At 49.6% G+C, this 20518-nt stretch overlaps 1 protein-coding gene across 3 annotated transcripts in view; it reads right to left on the bottom strand.

Annotated features, from left to right (window-relative positions):
- COL6A2 (collagen type VI alpha 2 chain) overlaps positions 1–19954 on the bottom strand; it is a 35937-nt gene extending 15983 nt beyond the window's left edge. For 2 of the 3 annotated variants that reach the window (XM_050784332.1, XM_050784331.1), the window contains exons 1-10: positions 19870–19941; positions 5463–5604; positions 4346–4944; positions 4131–4151; positions 2907–2972; positions 1065–1118; positions 937–981; positions 589–615; positions 314–340; positions 177–221 (exon numbers count right to left, since the gene is read on the bottom strand). In XM_050784332.1, coding sequence (XP_050640289.1) covers positions 177–221; positions 314–340; positions 589–615; positions 937–981; positions 1065–1118; positions 2907–2972; positions 4131–4151; positions 4346–4944; positions 5463–5577 — 999 coding nt within the window. In that variant the 5' untranslated portion in view covers positions 5578–5604; positions 19870–19941. Of the gene's footprint in view, positions 1–176; positions 222–313; positions 341–588; positions 616–936; positions 982–1064; positions 1119–2906; positions 2973–4130; positions 4152–4345; positions 4945–5462; positions 5605–19869 lie in introns of all 3 variants that reach the window. The other variant, XM_050784330.1, reaches the window with a different exon arrangement.
- Positions 19955–20518: the final 564 nt, after the last annotated feature.

Consider the following 20518-nt stretch of genomic DNA (forward strand, 5'->3'; position numbering starts at 1 on the left):
CACGTGTTTCCGTGTGCGTGTGTGTGCATGTGTGTGCGTGTGTGCATGTGTGTGCGTATCTGTGTATGCATGTATGCACACGTGTAAGCTGACAGGTCAGGCTGGATCTGGGGGCTCTGTAGAGGCTCGGATGCCTCCGTGAGACCAGTCCAGCTGTGAGCCCGAGCTCCCTCTACCTTCTGTCCATCGGTCCCATTCTTGCCAGCCAGGCCAGGGGCCCCCTGGAGAGAGAAGGAAGAGGGGACTCCATTAGCCCCGGTCCTTCTGCCCTAAGCAGCAGAAAGGAGGGGCTCTGCATACCCAACCAGCCTACCTTGCGACCTTCGGCTCCAAATTCACCCTGTGTAGGAGGAAAGCCGGGGCAGTGAGCTCGGTGCCTCAAAGCATCATGGGTACTGCTGTCTCTGGGGGGCCAAAGCCCTTAGGCCAAACTCGAGGCCACAGGACCCCCCAGGAACCCCCGAAGCCACCACTGAGAAAAGCCCAGGCCGGTGCCCCAGGAGCAATGACAGGCTGCGGCAGACGCTGCCAGGTGGGTCTGGGCCAAGGCTGGAGCAGGTCTGAGGTCTGTCAGGGTGAGAGCCTCACCTTCTCTCCTTTGAAGCCAGGAACGCCCTGGGGGCAGGAGGAGAGAGGGGATTAGTGAGGAGTTCCGCAGAGACGCAGGCAGGGAAGGGCCGGCCCTGCAGGCTGAGGGGAGTGCTTGGTGGGCCGCTGGCATCTGGTGTTCTCGACAAAGAGTCTGTGGAGGAGGCTGAGCCCAGGGTGGGGCCGGAGGCTGGGTTTTGGGACGGCCGTCAAGTTATCGAGGTGCTTCTGTTCCTTGGTAACTGGGGGAGGGTGGTAGAGGCTGAGGCCGAGGCTGGGCTTGGGGGAGCCTGCCTGGCAGTGCTGGGGCCGCAGGGTGGAGCCAGGCCCCTGGCCGAGGTCACTCACCTTGGGTCCTGGGAATCCAATGGGGCCTTCGATGCCTGGGTCTCCCTGTGAGGGACAAAGCAGCAGTGTGAGCCCAGCCCTGGGGCACCAGGCTGCAGGCGGGGCGGGCGTGGGGCAGGGACACTCACCTGTCTTCCCTTCTGGCCAGGCTCTCCCGGCTCACCCATGTTGCCCTTGGCACCCTAAAAGCAGGCAACAGAGAAAGGAGTAAATTGAGGCAGGGTAGGGTGGGCGGTAGGCAGCTGGGGACCCTGCCACAGCTCCTCTGAGAGGTGACATAGCCCAGGCTACTGATTCCCCCGCCCAGGTGGAGATGTCTTGGTGTCGGCTGCTTCCCAAGGGGCCAGGCTCTGTCAGACCAGGGTTTGCTTTGACCCATTTCTCCCAGCTCTGAGGGAAGCTTCCCACAAAGCCACCTGCAAAATGGAGCCAGAACAGCTGCCTGGGGGTGGGGGTGCCTGGCCCGTGGGGGTCCCTTCTGTACCCAGTGGCCGTGACCATGGCCAACACTGGGCTCTGATTTCTCCAGCGATGCCCAGGTCACTGTCACTACAAAGATTAATTTATCTAAGTAGCTTTAGAAAGATCAGGACTTCAGAAAACCACATAAAGGCTACACTCCCTTGGAATTAAAATTTTAATCTATGACAGAATTTTATTAAATAAATAAATTTATTGATATGCTCCCAATTTAAGTGCAAAGAGGAGCAGAGGAAAGGGGAGGAATTAAGAGGTCAAAGGGAAGAAAAGGGAGGAAACTCAGGGCAGGGAATGAGGTGGGCAGAAGCTTCTGGAACATTGCAGCTGTGCCCTGTCCTGGGCTCTGCTTGGCACCTTGCAATCCCCTCAAACTCTAACCACATTGGCCCCTGTGGCAGCTTCCAGTGGCCTCCCAACAAAACAGGTCACTGCACTGCTGTGTGCAGCCAAGGCTGCCCCAAGTGGCAAATTCATTCCCAGCTGTGGTGGGGTAGGCACTGCCACCAGGACTGGAGAAGCCAAGGAAGGAGATGGCAGGATTTGACCTGCAGCCTGGAGATGTCTCATCCTGGAGAAAGTACATCCAGTTACCTACTGGTCTAGACAGCTGTCATCCAAATCTAGAAAAACACGAAGCTACTTAGCAATACCATCCTCTATGATGGTCAATTCCTTATTTCACCTCCTTAAAAGCTGCTTTCTCCTCCTATGCCTTTCTTTATAATTTTTGACAGATGTGAATTATTGGAGTTTCACATACTCAGTGAGTTTTGGAAGGATTTTATTTTATGCACCTCTGTTAGGAAAATGCAGGAAACGTTCAAACCAGAAAATGCAGACGTTCAAACCAGGCTCCCTAAAACCACTTATCTAATAAGCCACAAAAGAGGTTCCTTCATGTTAAGGAGCAATCATATTATTAACTGTAATGCATCTCACATTTACTTACTTGAAAATGCTTGCTTACAAAAGTAGTTTAATGGCATATCTTAATAATTTTTTTAAAGTTTCTGCTTTTCTCAACATACTATTTAAAAGGAATTAGACAAATATAGAATTTTAGTTTCTCCAGGGTCAGAAGTGTTGAGACCATCTGAGGCACAGCTGGCCTTAAATGTGGATTTTTTTTTCTTTCTTTTTGAGATGGAGTCTCGCTCTGTTGCCCAGGCTGGAGTGCAGTGGCATAATCTCGGCTCACTGCAAGCTCCGCCTCCCGGGTTCAAGCGATTCTCCTGCCTCAGCCTCCCGAGTAGCTGGGACGACAGGCGCATGCCATCAAGCCCGGCTAATTTTTGTATTTTTAGTAGAGACAGGGTTTCACCATGTTAACTAGGATAGTCTCGATCTCCTGACCTTGTGATCTGCCCGCTTCGGCCTCCCAAAGTGCTGGGATTACAGGCGTGAGCCACTGCGCCTGGCCAAATGTGATTTCAAAACAAATCAGGGGCTTCCCAGTAGTTCAGACCCTGCAGGCAATCCAGGCTTCTTACCTTCTGTCCACGGTAGCCCTTGGGGCCGGGGGGCCCAGGGATTTCCAGGCAGCTCACCCTGTAGCACTGAAACGAGCAAGCAGAGACAGAAGGTTGCACGGGTGGGACATTCCCCAGGTGGCAGAGCAGGGGCTCAGAACGTGTAGCCCACGACCCTCAGCTGGGGCCAAGGAGACGCTGAAACGCCCTGAGAACCCGGGCGGGGTGAGGGAGCAGACATGGGGTACTGTGAGGCTCTGCCCCCACCAGGGACAAGCCAAAGAGTTTGGTTCTGTCAAGTGCTCTAGGTAAGTTTTGAAAAACCAAGGCTGGTTTAAACCATGACAGAAAATAGAAGGGAAAAAGGCCGGGTGCAGCTCATGCCTGGAATACCAATATTTAGGTAGGCCGAGGCGGGAGGACTGCTTGAGGCCAGGACTTAGAGACCAGGCTGGGCAACATAGCGAGATACTATCTGTATGAAAAAATATGAAAGCAATCCTCCCACCTCAGCCTCCCAAGTAGCTGGAACTACATGCTCACACCAGGTATGGTGGCAGGTGCCTGTAGTCCAAGCTACTCGGGCAGCTGAGGTGGGAGGATAGCTTGAGCCTCAGAGTTCAAGGCTGTAGTGAGCCGTGATCGTACCACTGCACTCCAGCCTGGGTGACAGAGAAAGACCCTGTCTCTAAAAAAACCAAATATAAATACATAAATTTTACAAAAGGATGGAAGAGCAAGGGGCATCGGTGAGGGAGGCACCATTTGTACACAGCCATGAAACCACAGTGAGCAGTGATTCTGAGGCAGGGCACGTTTTTGCAGGAACCTCACAGGGGAGACCGCAGACGCCTGCTCCCCTTCCTGAGAGCTGCAGCTGGGACGCACGGGGAGGTAGGGATGTCATGGACCCCGATGACGCCAGTTCCTTCTCCCCCCGACCTACTGGGCTGGGCTCGGGCCTGGAGTCCAGGGTGGATGGATCCCACCTGCCCAGAGGCCAGACCCTGACCTCTCCTTGCAACACGTGCTCTGTGGGTGCCCTAATGCTGACCCCCCGGTATCTAAACAGCCTGGCTTTGGGCTTTGTCCAGACTCCAAGGCCTCAGGTCCAACATGGAGCAGGTGGTTCCCTCTCCTCTCATCTGTTCCAGCCTGGAGGTGCCAGGAGTCGGCAGCTTGGTGCCGTCATCTCTGCTGGGTCAGCTGCCCGCCAGCACTGGCAGGAAGGGAAGCGCCACTCACCTCTCCGTAGGCTTCGTGTTTCTGCAGAAAAGACAGACGCCTGGTTAGCTGTGCGCCTGGAGACCTGGGGCGGCTGCACCTCGAGTCTGGGTGGGGATCGAGGGACACCTGAGTGGCCCAGGCCCTGCCCGGAGCTTCCTCCCTCGGCCTCGGCACTCACGGAGGGGTAAAGTGAGGCCCGGAGTGGGTGGACGGTGCTCCCGCCCGCGGCTCACCATGACCTTGATGATGCGGTTGATGGTGTCCTGGTCGATCTCGGTGGAGTCGGGCAGCATGGTGGCGTAGTCGTTGCGGTAGAGCTCGTGCGGCGTGCTGGCGATGTCCCGCAGGCCCTGCTCCTTCAGGTTCCGGTTGGGGGCCACGGCGAAGAGCCGGATGCCCTCCTCGCGGGCCCGCTCGGCCTGCAGCTTGATGCCCCCGCAGGGGCTGCCGGTGACGTGGCCGTCGGTGATGACCACGGCGAAGTGGACGGTGCCCTTGGTGCCGTGCTGCCGGATCTGCTCCGTCATGTTGGCCAGCGCGCAGTCGGTGAAGGTGCCGCGGCGGAAGGAGCTGATGCCCTGCAGGCTCTTGATGAAGGAGGCCCGGTCGCTGCCCGGTGGGCTGAACACCTCCACCTGGTCGGAGAAGTGCAGGCCCCCGTAGCGCCAGCTCAGTGCCACCTGGTCCAGGTAGAACTCGTTCTGCAGCTGGCTGATGAACTGCGGCACGAACTGCTTCATGTGGAAAAGCAGGATGTCGGTGGGGGACTGCATGGTGACGCTCTCCGAGGTGTCCAGCACGAAGTACACATGGATGGGGCAGTCCGTCTTCTCTGTGGGACACGGGACTGTCGTGAGCCAGCCTCAGGAGGGACTGCTGGTCCAGCCCCGTTTACTGGCCCCATGCCTGTGGTTTGACCTCACTGCCCCTTGAATGCTCAGAGTCCCCACTCCCTGACCCCTGGCACCTGGGCACTGGTCCCGACTGCCCCTTGAATGCTCAGAGTCCCCACTCCCTGACCCCTGGCACCTGGGCACTGGTCCCAACTGCCCCCCGAATGCCCAGAGTCCCCGGCCTCCTGACCCTTGGCATCTAGGCACTGGTCCCGACTGCCCCCTGAATGCCCAGAGCCCCCGGCCCCCAGCCCCTGGCACCTGGTCCCAACTGCCCCCCAAATGCCCAGAGGCCTGGCCTCCAAACCCTGGCACCTGGTGACCCTTGGCATCTGGGCACTGGTCCTGACTGTCCCCCAAATGCCCAGAGCCCCCAGCCTCCTGACCCCTGGCACCTGGGCACTGGTCCCACCTGCCCCCTGAATGCCCAGAGCCCCCGGCCCCCGAACCCTGGTACCTGGGCAGTTGTTGTTTCTCTCCGTAGTATCTGGCGAGATGACCTCCTGCTGCTGGGCCTGGGTGGCCCCCAGGATTCCCCAGAGCAGGAGCACGGAGCAGGGGCCCTGGAGCATCTTGGCAGCACCTGTGGCCCTGAAGTCCTGCAACAGGGGGTGGGGGTAGCTCAGACACCCCCAGTGCCTCTCCCCTGGCACCCTCCCCCATGGCAGGTGCACACACAGCAGGTCAGCGGGATTGGGGGCACTGCCCTCAGTCTTCAAGGAAGTAGGGTCTGCACCCAGCACACACCGTCAGCAGCATCTGAACTGGGGGGGCTTGTGCCCTCTTGCCCCGCCCTGGGTGGGGTAAACAGATGTTTAGTGGGTGCCTCTGGGCTCAGGTTTGGGTGGGATTTGGATGTTTGAGGCCGTTCCCTGCCCTCCAGGGCTGGACAGAGTGGGCAGCTAGGCGGGTTGGCATGGAAGGGAATGGAGCACCACTGTCTGGAGCCCCTGACTGCCTGGGGGCTGCCCTGGAAGTAGCGCAGAGGGGAGGGCGGGAGAAAGATCCCAGCTTCCCCAGACAGGCTCCCCTGCAGAGCTAGGCACTCTCTCCAGCCTGGCTCCATTCCCTTTAAACTTTGATAAGGACGGAGGGAGGACTCTGTCAAGTGTGGGGACACGGCTGTCATTAGCCTGGCTTTCCTTTCTGTTGGGTGCCAGGATCCTGGAGCAAATGGATCCAGCCCTTGACCATCTGTCCTCCCTGATGCCCTGTGGCTTGCCCTGAGCTCCAGCTCCAGGAGGCCATCAGGACGGGCCTCACTGTGCCACTGGCTCCGCAGAGTGGGGCTGGCAGCAGCCGGGCAGCCAGGCGGAAGGGGCACTGGGTCTGGTTCAGAGCATGCAGTTCCAGGGTAATGCAGGGATGGGACTGCCGCCCTCCCCTCGCTGCAGACGGGAGGCGAGTCCTAGCACCAGAACCAGGGGAGGCGCTGCCAGGAGAGGGCCCTGAAGGGTTGCTGTGATTCTGCGGCATCTGGAGTGGAGGAGGTGACCCAGGCCAGACCCGCTCAGCCTGGGGCCCAGGGAGGAATGAAGTCCCTTCCCAAAGACGCCAGCTCAGGCCGTGGGTGAGTTTCACACCTTCAAGGACAAACACTTCTATGCTATTTAACTTGTTTTAGAACATAAAAGGATAAACTTTTTCCCAATTCATTTTTAAATGTGGCATAACCTGTGACCAAAGCTTGATAAAAAAAAAAAATCCCTAAAAGTACCTACAGATAAATATCACTATAAATATTACGGATGGCAGTGGCAGGCCACCTGATGTAGCTGCTGCCGTCACACCGGCTGCTCAGGGAGGGCCCAAGGCAGAGGCAGACAGGCCCCCAACCCCGCAGACTGCCTCCCTGAGGGCTGCTGCCATGGGCTGGGCTGGGTGAAGGGGAGCTCATGGCGGTGTTGCCACGACCGGGATGCTGGCTCAGGTCTGGCAAGGACCTGGAGACCCCACCCCAGGTGGCGAGAGGACGTGGCCAGGTGCCATGCTCCACGGAGCCAGCAGGAGCTGGGGATAAGTGGGATCCCTGCCCCTTGCAGGTGGGCGAGGTGGGAGTTCTCCAGGTACAACTGCAGCTGCCCAACTCGTGGCTATGGATCTAGGCCTCCTGCTCCACGGAGCAGGCAAGAGCCCGCCCCCACTCCTGGTGCAGGTGCAGCTGCCCAAACTGGGGCTGCTGACCCAGGCATCCCTACACTCTTAGGGAGCCAGGGAAGGCCCCTCTTGCCCTTGTAGGCTTGGAGGTGCCTGTTCCCGCTGCCCAGCCTCTTCCCGCTCCCAGCACCCACTCCAATCTCAAAGCAGAGTTGGGGCTGAGCCTGGGCACTGTCACAGCCTGGCTGGGTGTGTGCCTGCTTGTGGCAGTGCTGACATGCCAGCCCCTTGCTGCCTTGGCCCCCTCCAGACTGTGGGCACTGAGAGGTGCAGGAGGGGAAGCTTGGGGGTGCTGAGGGTGGCTGGGCACACATGCGCCTTAGTACCAGAAGCCTGGGCACCATGGATGGCTGCAGGAGGCAGATAGGCCCCTGGGCAGATGGGGGTGGGTCCCCAGTTAAGCCCCACCTTCAGGCTGGGACAGGCCTGAAGCCTGGGGGCCAGGCTACCTGTCCTATGAACCAGAGGGGAACTCAAGGTGCTTTTTTCTGGGCCCACACATGGCTGCCCATGGACCAGTCAGCATGCACTTTCCCCTCTGGGCCCATAAAAGCCCCAGGCTCCATCAGAGCAGGGCACAACATGGCACGACCAGCTGCAGAGAAGAGCTGCCCTCTCTGCTGAGAGCTTCAGGGCCTGAAGGGACATCAGCACGACCAGCTGCAGAGAGGAGCCACCCACTCCAGGGCCTTCTCTCTGTTGAAGGCTGAACACCAGTTGAGATGCCCTGTCTGCAGAGAGGAGACACCCTCTCCAGGGCCTCCTGTCTGCTAAGAGCTGCAGAGACAATGGGACAACCTTCCTGCAGACAGGAGCACCCACTCCAGGGCCTTCTCTCTGCCGAGAGCTGAACACTCAACAAGACAACCTGCCTACAGAGCGGGGCTGCCCCCTGCGGGTCTCCTGTGAGATCTAACACTCAATAAAGCTTCTCTGTCTTGCTCACCCTCCACTTGTCTACGTACCTCATTCTTCCTGGACACAGGACAAGAACTTGGGCAAAGGCGCCACTGGCCACAGAGGTTTCAGGCCAGAAAAGTGACACTCTAAAAATCCCATAAAATTATCACAAAAATTCTAGCCAGTATTAAAAATTAAAATCCAATAGCATATTAAGGACCACTATACCAAAACTATAATATGAAGTTAAAGTACAGTGATGTCACAAACACTAGGGAATATGTTAATATAAGTCACATTAACATAAAAAGAGAAAAATATGCAATTGCTTCAATAGATCCCTGAAACATCAATTTCTAATTGAGAAACAACAACAGCCAGACAAGGTAAAACCTAGTAAGAAATTTAGGAGTAGGATCTACATTATAAAGGATATACATTTGAAATCAAGAGCTCACATCATAGTTTACACAAAAAGCTAAAATAGTGGTTCTTATCTTTGTGGTCATGGACCTTTTTAAGAGTCTAGACAATTTCACCTTACACAAACGCATAGATACTCATATACAGAAATTACATCCAGGAATTCAGGGATTCCATTCACAGATCTAACCCTGGGTTAAAAACTCCTGCATTAGAAGAATGCTTACTAGAGTACAAAAAAAACGGGGTGGGGGCAAACAGTGCTGACCTTACGCTACTATTCAGTGTTGTGTTGGAAGCCGATGCAATAAGACAGTGAAAATAAACAAAGTATAAATGTTGGAAAAGAAGAGACAAAACTGTCCTTATTAAAGATAGGATGGTCTACTCAGAAAATCAACTGAACAAAGTTTTTTAAAAAAGAGATAAAGATATACATATATATATATATATAAAGACATCTATCTATTTATAGAAAGAAAGAAAGCACGGGAGATTAGGGAGAGAGAATTTAGTGAACCCTTAGAAAAATATATCATCGATGAAAAAAATCAAACCCTGTAAAAGGTTTTAAGAGATTTATTCTAAGCCAAATATGAGTGGCCATGACCCATGACACAGCCCTCAGGAGGTCCTGAGAACATGTGCCCAAGCTGGCTGGGGTGTAGCTTGGTTTTATTCATTTTAGGGAGGCATGAGACATCAATCAAATTCATTTAAGAAATACAATGGCTTAATCCAGAAAGGCAGGAAAATTCAAAGTGGGGAGGGATGGCTTCCAGGCTATAGGTAAATTTAGACATTTTCTGGTTGACAATTGGTTGAGTTTGTCTAAAGACCTGGGATCATAGAAAGGAAATGCTCAGGTTAAGATAAAAGACTGTGGAGACCACGGTTCTTCTGAAGTCTCATAGTGTTGCCCTTAGAGACAATCAATGACAAGTGTTTCCTATTCAGACCTTTAAAACCTGCTAGACTCTCAGTTAATCTCTTCGGGATTGGGAGGGCCTGGAAGAAAAAGATCTAGCCATGTTAATAGAGATTCTTTACACAGATGCAAATTTTCCCCAATAAAGGACAGCTTTGCAGGGCCATTTCAAAATGTGGCAAAGAAATATGCTTTGGGGTAAAATATTTTTATTTTCTTCTTTGTCGTGTAGTGTCATGCCAGAGTCAGATTGGAAAGTAAGTCACGGCATATAGGGTTAGATAAAACCCATCTGATGAGAATTTATGGTTTGTAGGGCATGACTCCCCAAACCCCTTAGATAGGAATATAGGCAAGATTAAAAAAAAAAAAAAATCAGAGCTTAGTCTTCAATATACAAAAAGTTATTGATTTTCTTCTATCAGTGATGAACAGTTAGAAAATGTTGCAGAAAAATGCTATTTACACTAGCAAGAAAAACAACATAAACCCAAGGAATTAACTGAATAAAAACGTGCAGGACTTATGAAAAAAACTCAAAAAAATTTTTGAGAAATATATTGGAAAGACAAACCTTGTTTTTGGATGAGAAATCATCCCCCTATCTTAAACTGATTTAAAAATATCAGTTATTTCGGCCGGGTGCAGTGGCTCACGCCTGTAATCCCAGCACTTTGGGAGGCCAAGGTGGATAGATCATGAGGTCAGGAGATCGAGACCATCCTGGCTAACACGGTGAAACCCCGTCTCTACTAAAAATACAAAAAATTAGCCGGACGTGGTGGCGGGCGCCTGTAGTCCCAGCTACTCGGGAGGCTGAGGCAGGAGAATGGCGTGAACATGGGAGGCGGAGCTTGCAGTGAGCCGAGATCGCGCCACCGCACTCCAACCCAGGCCACAGAGTGAGACTTCGTCTCAAAAAAAAAAAAAAAAAAAAAAAAAAAAAAAAAAAAAAAATCAGTTATTTCTAACTGAATCTACAATAGAATGTAATTTTAATTAAAATTTCCAAGAAAAATTTATGCATTTTTGTAGATAGGGGTTTGCAAAATGAATCCAAGTTTCACTTGGTAGAAAAAGCAAGAGTAGTTGAGCAAAATAAAAAATAGAGTGATGAGAAAACTTGTGCTATCAAATGAAACAATAAAATTACAGTTTTGGTTTTGGTGCTGGAACAGGCCAACAGTCCACACAATAATGGCTATAACAACATAAGAGAACTTACGCTATGACATGGTGGCCTTTCAGAGTGGTGGAAGGAGGCTGGGATGAGGGCCGACCCTGTAACTAGAAATAAAGGTACTACCTCACATGGTGCTCCCAAATAAATTCCAGGAAAAGTAAGCATCTGAGTGCAAAACATGAACCAGAAAGTCTTTGAAGAAAACAGAATGTATAAAATGTCAATGAAAAATCTATAATTATTCTGTACCAGATACTGTCCTATATCCCTTCATTTAACATTCACGATTGGACCTATGCCCTTGGACATAGGTACTATTACCATCCCCACTCCAATAGATGAGGAAACCAAGGCCTAGTGTAGGTAACTTGCCCAGGGGGGCACTGAGCTAATAGCTGAGGTCTGAAGCCTGGCAGTGTGGGCTCAAGTCTGCCCTCTTGATACTGAGCTCCCAGATACGACCATCATTACAACAAAATCAACATGAGCAGACTGGAGGCAGACTGAGAGCCAGCAACAATCTTCCCAATGTAAGATATAAATATTTTGATGGACTGTTATTAGGTGCATAAATATTTATAATTATTATATCTTGCTGTAATGAGCCTTTTATTAATATATGATGTCCTTCTTTCCCTCTTGTAACCTTTTCTGATTTAAAGTCTATCTTGTCTGGTATTAGTACAGCCACTCTCGTTCTCTTTGGGTTACTATTTGTAGGGCATGTCATTGCCCATCCTTTCACTGTCAATCTATTTACGTTTTTGGATCTAAAGTGCATCTCTTATAGAGAGCACATAGTTGGATTTGGCTTTCTAAATCCATTCTGCCAATCTCTGTCTTTTAACAGAGAGAGTTTGGAGAGTTTAATCCATTTACATCTAAAGTAATTACTGATAAAGAGGGACTTCTTTCATTTTGCATCTGTTTTCTGCATACCTTACGGATTTTTTGTCCTTAATTTCCAGTATTACTGTCCTCTTTTGTGTTCAATTAATTTTTTGGTGGTGAAACATTTAAATCCCTTTCTCATTCCCTTTTGTATTTATTCTTTAGTTATTTTCTTTGTCGTTACCATGGGGATTGCATTTAACATCCTAAAATTATAACAGTCTAAATTGAATTTATACCAGTTTAGCTTCAATGGTACAAACAAAACTCTGCTCCTTGAGTGGTTCTGGCCCCAACCCTTTTAGTTATCGATGTCACAAAATTACACCTTTATATATTATGTGTCCAAAAGCATAATGTTATTTTTAAATCATTAGTCTCTTAAATTATGTAGAAAACAAAAAGTAGCATTACACACCATTGTTACACCAATACTAGCTTTTATAATTGTCCATATATTTACCTTTACTGAGATATTTGTTTGTTTGTTTATTTATTTATTTATTTTGAGATAAGGTCTTGCTCTGTTGCCCAGGCTGGAGTGCAGTGGTGTGGTGATAGCTCACTACAGCTTCAACCTCCCAGGCCCAAGCGATTCTCCCACCTCAGCCTCCCAAGCAGTTGGGACCACAGGTATGTACCACCATGCTTGGTCAATTTTAAAAATCATTTTTATTATATAGAGATAGGGTCTCCCTATACCGCTCAGGCTGGCCTTGAACTCCTGGGCTCAAGTTATCCTCCTGCCTTGGCCTCCCAAAGTGATAGGATTACAGGTATGAGCCACTATGCCTGGCTGAGATCTTTATTTCCTCATACAACTTTGAGTTACTGTCTATCATCCTTTTATTTCAACCTGCAGGACTCCCTTTTGCATTTCCTACAGGGCAGGTCTAGTGGTAATGAACACTCTCAGCTTTTGTTGATCTAACAATGTCTTAATTTCTCCCTTACTTTTAAAGGACAGTTTTGCGGGATGTGGGCTTCTTGGTAGACAGTTTTTATTCTTTTAGCACTTTGGATATATTGGCCCACTGCCTTGTGGCCTTCAAAATTTCTGATCAGAAATCTGCTAATAGTTTTATTGAGGATTCCTTACATGTGATGAATCATTCTCTCTTCTGTTTTCAAAATCTTTGTCTTTGGGTTTTGACAATTTGATTAGAATGTTTCAGTGTGGGTCTCTTTGAGTTCATCCTGCTTGGAGTTTTTTGGGCTTCTTGGATGGTTATGTTCATGTCATTCATCTTATTTTGGAAGTTTTCAGCCATTATTTCTTCAAATAGTCTCTCTGCTCCCTTTGCTCTCTCTTCTTCTGGGGCTCCTTACAATGTTTATGTTGGTTTGCTTGATGGTATCCCACAGGCCCCTTAGGCTCTGTTTACCTTTCTTCAGTCTTTTTATTTCTGCTCCTCAGACTCAATAATTTCCACCGTCATATCTTCAAGTTCCCTGATACTTTATTCTGCCTGCTGAACTCTGCCTTTGCATTTCTCTAGTGAATTTTAAATTTCAGTTATTATACTTTTCAGCTCCAGAATTTTTTTGGTTTCTTTTTAAATTTTCTAGCTTTTTACTGATATTTTCATTTGTTCCTACATTGTTTTTTGACTTTCTCCACATTTTCCCTTAGTTATTTGAGTATCTTTAAGATAGTTCTTTCAAAGCCTTTGTCTAGTAGATTACCACCAAGTCTTTTTCAGTGACCGTTTCTGTTGGTTTATTTTTTTTCCTTTGAAATAGGAAAGCTTCTTTGTATGCCTTGTGAGATCAGAATCTCTTTCTTCCTCAGAGTTTGCCAGTTTTTCTTGTTTTTATAATTTTGATTGTTGCTGTCTCTGTGCTAAGGATCAGCATAAAGTACAACCTTAAAGTCACTTTAGGTCTTTTCTGAGCCTGTGACTTCCCCTGAGCATGTGCAATGACTCTTTAATTTTCTCTACATATATGGTTGCTTTTGAATGTGCTAGTCTTCAATGTCTACCTCTGAAAACAGTAAAAAGAGAAAAATGAAGGGAGAAAAGGGTGCCAGTCCTTTAAATCTCATGGAAGTCACTTCAGCCAGAGGGAGAAGGGCTTGCAATGATGGGGGTAGTTGCAACAACAATGTCTGTGTCAATAGATTTTGAAAGATCTACATTATACAGGATATCTTTTCAGACCACAAAGGAGTAAAGTTAAAAATCAGCAACAAGGACATTTAAAAAATCACAAAATTAAACAATACCCTGTTAAATAACCAAGGATCAGAGAAGAAATCACAAGGGAAATTATAAAATACTTAGAAATGAGTGAACATGAAAACACAAATTTAAAAACTTGTTGGACAGTGAAAGCAGTGCTAAGGAGGAAACTCAGGGCTATACATACTTACATTAAAAAAGAAAGCTCTCAACCAGGAACTTAACCTTACAGTGTAAGGAACTAGAAAAAGAACAAATGAGACTCCAAGCTAGCAGAAAGAGGGAAACAATAAAGATCAGAGCAAAGATAAACAAAATGGAGAACAGACATATGACAGAGAAAATCAATGACAATAAAAGTTGGTTCTTTGAAAAGATCAACAGAATTGACCAGCCTTAAGCTAGATTCTAGACTAAGAAAAAAAGAAGAAACTCAAATTACTAAAATTATAAGTCAAAGTGGCAACATTGCTACCAATTCTACAGAAATAAAAATGACTATAAGAGTGTACTATAAGCAACTATATGTCAACAATTTGAATAACACAGATGGAATGGAAAAATTTCCAGACAGACAAAACCTATCAAGACAAAATCAAATCATGAAGAAACAGAAAATCTGAATAGACATAACTAGTAAGGAGATTGAATCAATACTCAAAAATCTGCTGACAAAGAACCTCTGGACATGATGGCTGCACTGGTGAATTCTACCAAACACATAAAGAACTAACACCAAACCCTCTCAAAATTTTCAAACAACTGGAAGAGAAGGTAACACTAACTCATTCTTGTGAGGCCAGCATTACTCTGATACCAATACCAGACAAAGATATTACAAGAGAAGAAAACTACAATCCAGTCTTCCTTATGAACATTGATGCAAAAATCCTAAACAAAATACTATTAAGAGTAAACTAAATTCAGTATAATTTGATGCAATTAAATGGAATTTAATGAATTGACCAAGTAGGATTTATTTCTGGAATGCAAGGATAGTTCAACATACAAAAAATATCAATCAATGTAATACACATTAACAGAATGAAGGAGAAAAAAAAAACTCTCACATGATCATTGCAGTTGATGCAGAGAAAGCATATGACAAAATTCAATACGCTTTCATGATAAAAACACTTAACAAATTAGAAATACAAGGAAACTACCTTAACACAATTAAAGCCATATTATATGAAAAAGCCACAGTGAACATCATACTCAATGGTGAAAGACTGAAAGCTTTTCCTCTAAGGTCAGAAATAAAGGAAGGATGCCTGCTTTCACTACTTCTATTTAACACTGTACTGGAAGTTCTAGCCAGAGCAATTGGGGAAGAAAAAGAAATAAAAGGCATTCAAATTGGAAAGAAATAAGTAAATTATCTCTGATCACTGATGGTATGATCTTACATGTAGAAAACTCTAAAATTTTCACAAAAATTGTTATAACTAATAAACAAATTCAGCAAAATGGCAGGATACATAGTCAACACATAAAAATCAGTTGTATTTCTATTCACTAACAATGAACAACCCAAAGGAAATTAAGAAAACAATTCTAGGCCAGGCGCAGTGGCTCACGCCTGTAATCCCAGCACTTTGGGAGGCCGAGACGGGTGGATCGCGAGGTCAGGAGATCGAGACCATCCTGGCTAACCCGGTGAAACCCCGTCTCTACTAAAAAATACAAAAAACTAGCCGGGCAAGGTGGCGGGCACCTGTAGTCCCAGCTACTCGGGAGGTTGAGGCAGGAGAATGGTGGGAACCCAGGAGGTGGAGCTTGCAGTGAGCCGAGATCGCACCACTGCACTCCAGCCTGGGCGACAGAGCGAGACTCCGTCTCAAAAAAAAAAAAAAAAAAAAAAAAAAAAAAATTCTATTTACTATAGTATCAAAAATAATACAATACTTAAAAATTGACTTAGGAGGTGAAAGACCTGTACAATGAAAACTACAAAACATTTCTGAAAGAAATTGAAGACATTAAAAAAAAAAAAAGACATTCATGGTCATAGATTGGAAGACTTACTATTATTAAGATGTCAATACCACCCAAGTTGATCTAGAGATTTAATGTAATACCTATAAAAATCCCAGTGATTTTTTTCAGAAATAGTGAATAAATCCTAAAATTTAGATGGAATCTCAAGGGACCATGAATAACCAAAAAAAAAAAAAAAAAAAAAAAAAAAAAAAGGCTGGAGGACTCACATATCCGAATTTCAAAACTTACTACAAAGCTGCAGTCATCAACAGTGCAGCTGCGGCACTGGCATAAAGACAGACATACAGATGAATGGAATAAAATAGAGAGTCCAGAAATAAACCCTTGCATATATGTCTTTCAACCAGGCTGCCAAGACCATTTGATAAAGACAGTCTTTTCAACAAACGGTCCTGAGACAAGTAGATATCCACATGCAAAAGAATGAAGTTAGACCCTTACCTAATACCATGTACAAAAATTAACTCAAAATGGATCCATGTCCCCAGATCTTTAGGTTTTAAGACCTAAAACTTTAAAACCCTTAGAAGAAAACACGAGGCAACACCTTGATGACACTGGACTGAGAGACAATTTCTTGGGTATGACAATAAGGGCATAGGCAACAAAAGAAAAAATAGATAAATAAGATTACACCAAAATTTAAAAACTTTTTTTGCATCAATCTAGTGAAAGGACACCATTAACAGAGTAAAAAGAACCCAGAGAATGAAAGAAAATATTTGTAAATTGTGTATCTAATAAGAGATTAATATCCAGAATATATAGAGAACTCCTAAAATTCAACAACAAAAAACAATCAACCTGATTCAAAAATGGGTCAAGGACTTAAACAGATATTTCTCCCAAGAGATACATAAATGGCCAAAAAGCACATGAAAAGATGCTCAACATCACTAATCATGAGGGAAATGCAAAGTCAAAACCACAATGAGATACCACCTCACACCCATTAGGATGGTTAACATTTAAAACAAACAAACCCAGAAAATGACACCTGTTGGTGCAGACGTGGAGAAACTGGACCCTTGTGCACTGCTGGCAGGAAAGCAAAATGGTGCAGCCGCTTTGGGAAACAGTGAGGCAATTCCTCAAAAAAATGAAAAAATCAGATGATCTACAATCCCACTTCTGGGAACATACTCAAAAGAAGTGAAAGTGGGATCTCAAAGAGGTATCTGTGTGGTATGTTCATGGCCACATCATTCACAGTAGCTCAAACATGGAAGCAATCCAAGTGTCCAGCAACACACGAATGGGTAAACAAAATGGGGGACATGCATGCAGTGGAATATTACTCAGCCTTACGAGGGAAAGAAATGCTGATCTATGTTACAGTATGGATGAATCTGGAGGATATTAAGCCACGTGAAATAAGCCAGTCACAAAAGGAGACATTTCATACAATTTCACTCATGAGTCACCTAAGTGGCCAAATTCCTGGAAACATAAAGTAGAATGGTGGCTGCCAGGGGATGAGGGAAGGGGTGACGGGAGTTGGGGCTCCTCGGGCTTCAGTCTGACAAGAGGAAAAGAGTTCCGGAGATGGACCTTGGTGATGGCTACACGATACTATGAACATACTTACTGTCGCTGAACTAGCTGCACACTTAAAAATGGTTAAGATGGGCCGGGCGCGGTGGCTCAAGCCTGTAATCCCAGCACTTTGGGAGGCCGAGGCGGGTGGATCACGAGGTCAGGAGATCGAGACTATCCTGGCTAACATGGTGAAACCCCATCTCTACTAAAAATACAAAAAACTAGCCGGGCGTGGTGGCGGGCGCCTGTAGTCTCAGCTACTTGGGAGGCTGAGGCGGGAGAATGGCATGAACCCGGGAGGCGGAGCTTGCAGTGAGCCGAGATCACGCCACTGCACTCCAGCCTGGGAGACACAGCGAGACTCCGTCTCAAAAAAAAAAAAAAAAAAAAAAAAAAAAAAAAAAAAAAATGGTTAAGATGATACATTTTATATTGTATACCACAATAAAAAATTGGGGAAAATAAAGCTTTTTCAAATCAATAAAAAAAAAAAAAAAAAGAGAAAACCCCCAAAACACCCCAAACAAACACACACATCCATGGCCTGGGCAACATAGTGAGACCCTATCTCTTAAAAGAAAATTAGCTGGGCACAGTGGTGCATGCCTGTAGTCCCAGTTACTTGGAGGCTGAGGTGGGAGGCTCACTTGAGCCAGGGATGTGCAGGTTACAGTGAGCCGTGATTGCACCACCACACTCCAGCCTGGGTGACAGAGTGAGACCCTATCTCAAAAAAAAAAAAAAAAAAAAAAAATCCCAAAAAACAAAAAACGAACATCCATTGGGAACACGGGGACATCACAAGCAGGCAATGCACATCACTACACACGGTCAGTGATCAAATAGCCCAAATAGCCTTGTACTGCACAAAAACCAAAGATATGCAGAACAAACCCCCAACAAGGCATCATTCCTCATCTATGAAAGGAGCAAAAAAAAAAAAAAAAAAAAAAAAAAGGCAGTGCCCCTATCCATTGTGGAGACAGGTTCCTCACCACTTCTGGGATGGGCATCTGACGTTTCTGACCTTCTGACCTCTGGACCCAGACACCGCCCTTCTAGAGCAGGCGCCCTGTGAGCTGGGAATTCCCACCGCCCCTGCCCATTACAGCTTCCACGGCAGGCCAGGATGGGCCTCTGGGCGGGGCTGGGTGTTTGGATCCTGGGTGGACCTGGGCAGCCCCGTCCCAGCGAGTGCTCCGCGGGCTGGGCAGGGCCCCTTCCATGAGCAGCGCCAGGACCCCTGCTTGTGGCAGGTGGGCCCCGAACCAGGTACCTGACTTTGCATAAATGTGAGATAGGCCACAGGAGGCAGCAACTCAACGTGCAGGGCCGTGTTTGAGAGAAAGCATCTCACTGGGCCTTTCTTTCTTTCTTTTTTTTTTTTTTTAGACAGTCTCGCTCCATCGCCCAGACTGGAGTGCAGGGGCATGATCTCAGCTCATTGCAACCTTCGCCTCCCGGGGTCAAGTGATTCTCTTGCCTCAGCCTCCCGAGTAGCTGGGATTACAGGTGCCTGCCACTACACGCGGCTAATTTATTTTATTTTATTTTATTTTTTATTTTTAATAGAGACGGAGTTTCACCCTGTTGGCCAGGCTGGTCTCGAACTCCCGACCTCAGGTGATCTGCCCGCCTCGGCCTCCCCAAGTGCTGAGATTACAGGCGTGAGCCACCGTGCGCGGCCTGGCCTTTCTTAAAATAATCACCAGAGTCGACGTGCAAGGGGCCCTCCAGGCCAGAGCTGTGTTATCGCAAGAACAAGGAGCTCCGCGGATCGCAGGCCCCTCCTTTCCGGGTACCGACCCCAAAGGGAAGGTCCCTTCTCCCGGGATGCCCGAGGCGCGGGCGCCGGGGTCCTGCCAGCACCGCCCGGATGGACACAGCTCGTCCGCACACCTGCGGCTCCACAGGCGGCCGATCCGTGCGGTTGCCAGCAGTGGAGACCCGGGCCCAGCGGTTCCTCCAGCGCCCCCCGCGGCGTCCCAGGGCGGGTGTGGGCGGCCGGGCAGGGGTTGGGGGTCGCTGGCAGCCCGGGTCCCGCCGCCCTGTGGAGCCGCCTCCGGCTGCAGCCTCTCCAGGGCCTGGCGGGGGCGCAGCGATGGGGCGTCGGGGCCACCCGCGTCCCCGCCCCGCCCTGTCCCGCCCTCGGGCAGCGAAGGCCCCTCCTCCCCCCGCCCGGCCGCCCCTTCCCTCCGGCCCGGGGAGAGGCCCTGCGCCCCCGGAGGTCCCAGCCAGCCGGGGCGTCTTCCCCGCGGGCCGGAGCTGGACCCGAACCGCTCGCAGATGCGGGGCCTGGCGGGCCGTGCGGTGCCGGGGTCGTCTCGGGAGCGGGGGTCCCAGCACCGAGCTCGGGCGCAGAGAGGGACCCCCCACCCCGCCCAGGCCGGCTCCGCCCCAGAGGAGGCCGCGGGGAGGTGGCCCCAAGTCGCGGGCCCGAGGGCTCGGACACTGAGACGCGGAGCCACACGGGCGGGCGCGGCCCCAGCCCCGCGGGGAGGAGCCCCGAACCCCCGAACCCCCGCGCCGTCCCTGGGGCTGGAGTTCCCATTCCCGGGGGCCCGAGGGACGAAGCCGCCGCCGCCGCCTTCCCAGGACCCGGGGTCACCCCCGCGGGCCGAGCGGCTTCCAGGGTGCGGGTCCGGGAGGCGCTCACCTGGTCCCGAGGACGCTCCGGTCCCGACGGCCGGAGGCGCGGGCGCCGAGTAAGCAGGAGGGAGGAGACTGCGGCCGGAGCCGCCCCCTTTATACCCCGCCCGCCCGCCCGCCCGCCCGGACCCGCCACCAGGAAGCGCTGCGGCCCCGCGGATGGGAGGAGGGGGCGGGGGGGGGAACGGGAAGGGGATGGGAGGGAAGCGGGGACCCTCGAGGGCGGGAGGCGGGAGGAGGAGGTGGCGAGGATGGGGACCCCCCCTGCAGCCCGGGCCGAGTTCCCCCCCGATCCCCTGCCCGCCGCTGCTCGGACTTCACATCCCGGGCCGGCCGCCCGTCGCCCCCGCCCATTTCCCAGGGTCGACCTGGCCGGGGCTGTGTCCGCCTCCGGGGCCCTAGGTGTTGGGGACCGCGCCCCGCACTCAGGGCCGACGGGGGCCCTGGGACTCGCCCCTCGGTAGGAGCCTTCCTGGGGGGTGCAGGGTTCCCCCCATCAGACCCTCCTGTACCCGGTGTTACGTGTCCCACTTACTCTGGCCTCCTGCGAGAGGAGAGGCCCCGGGTCAGGAGCTCCTGGAGAAACTGCTGCTCCTGGGGCCTGAGGGTGGGGAGCCGGGATGGCAGGGACAGCAGAGCCTGGGCATGCGGCGAGC

This window comes from Macaca thibetana, chromosome 3 (assembly GCF_024542745.1).
Source record: "Macaca thibetana thibetana isolate TM-01 chromosome 3, ASM2454274v1, whole genome shotgun sequence".
NCBI lineage: Eukaryota > Metazoa > Chordata > Mammalia > Primates > Cercopithecidae > Macaca > Macaca thibetana.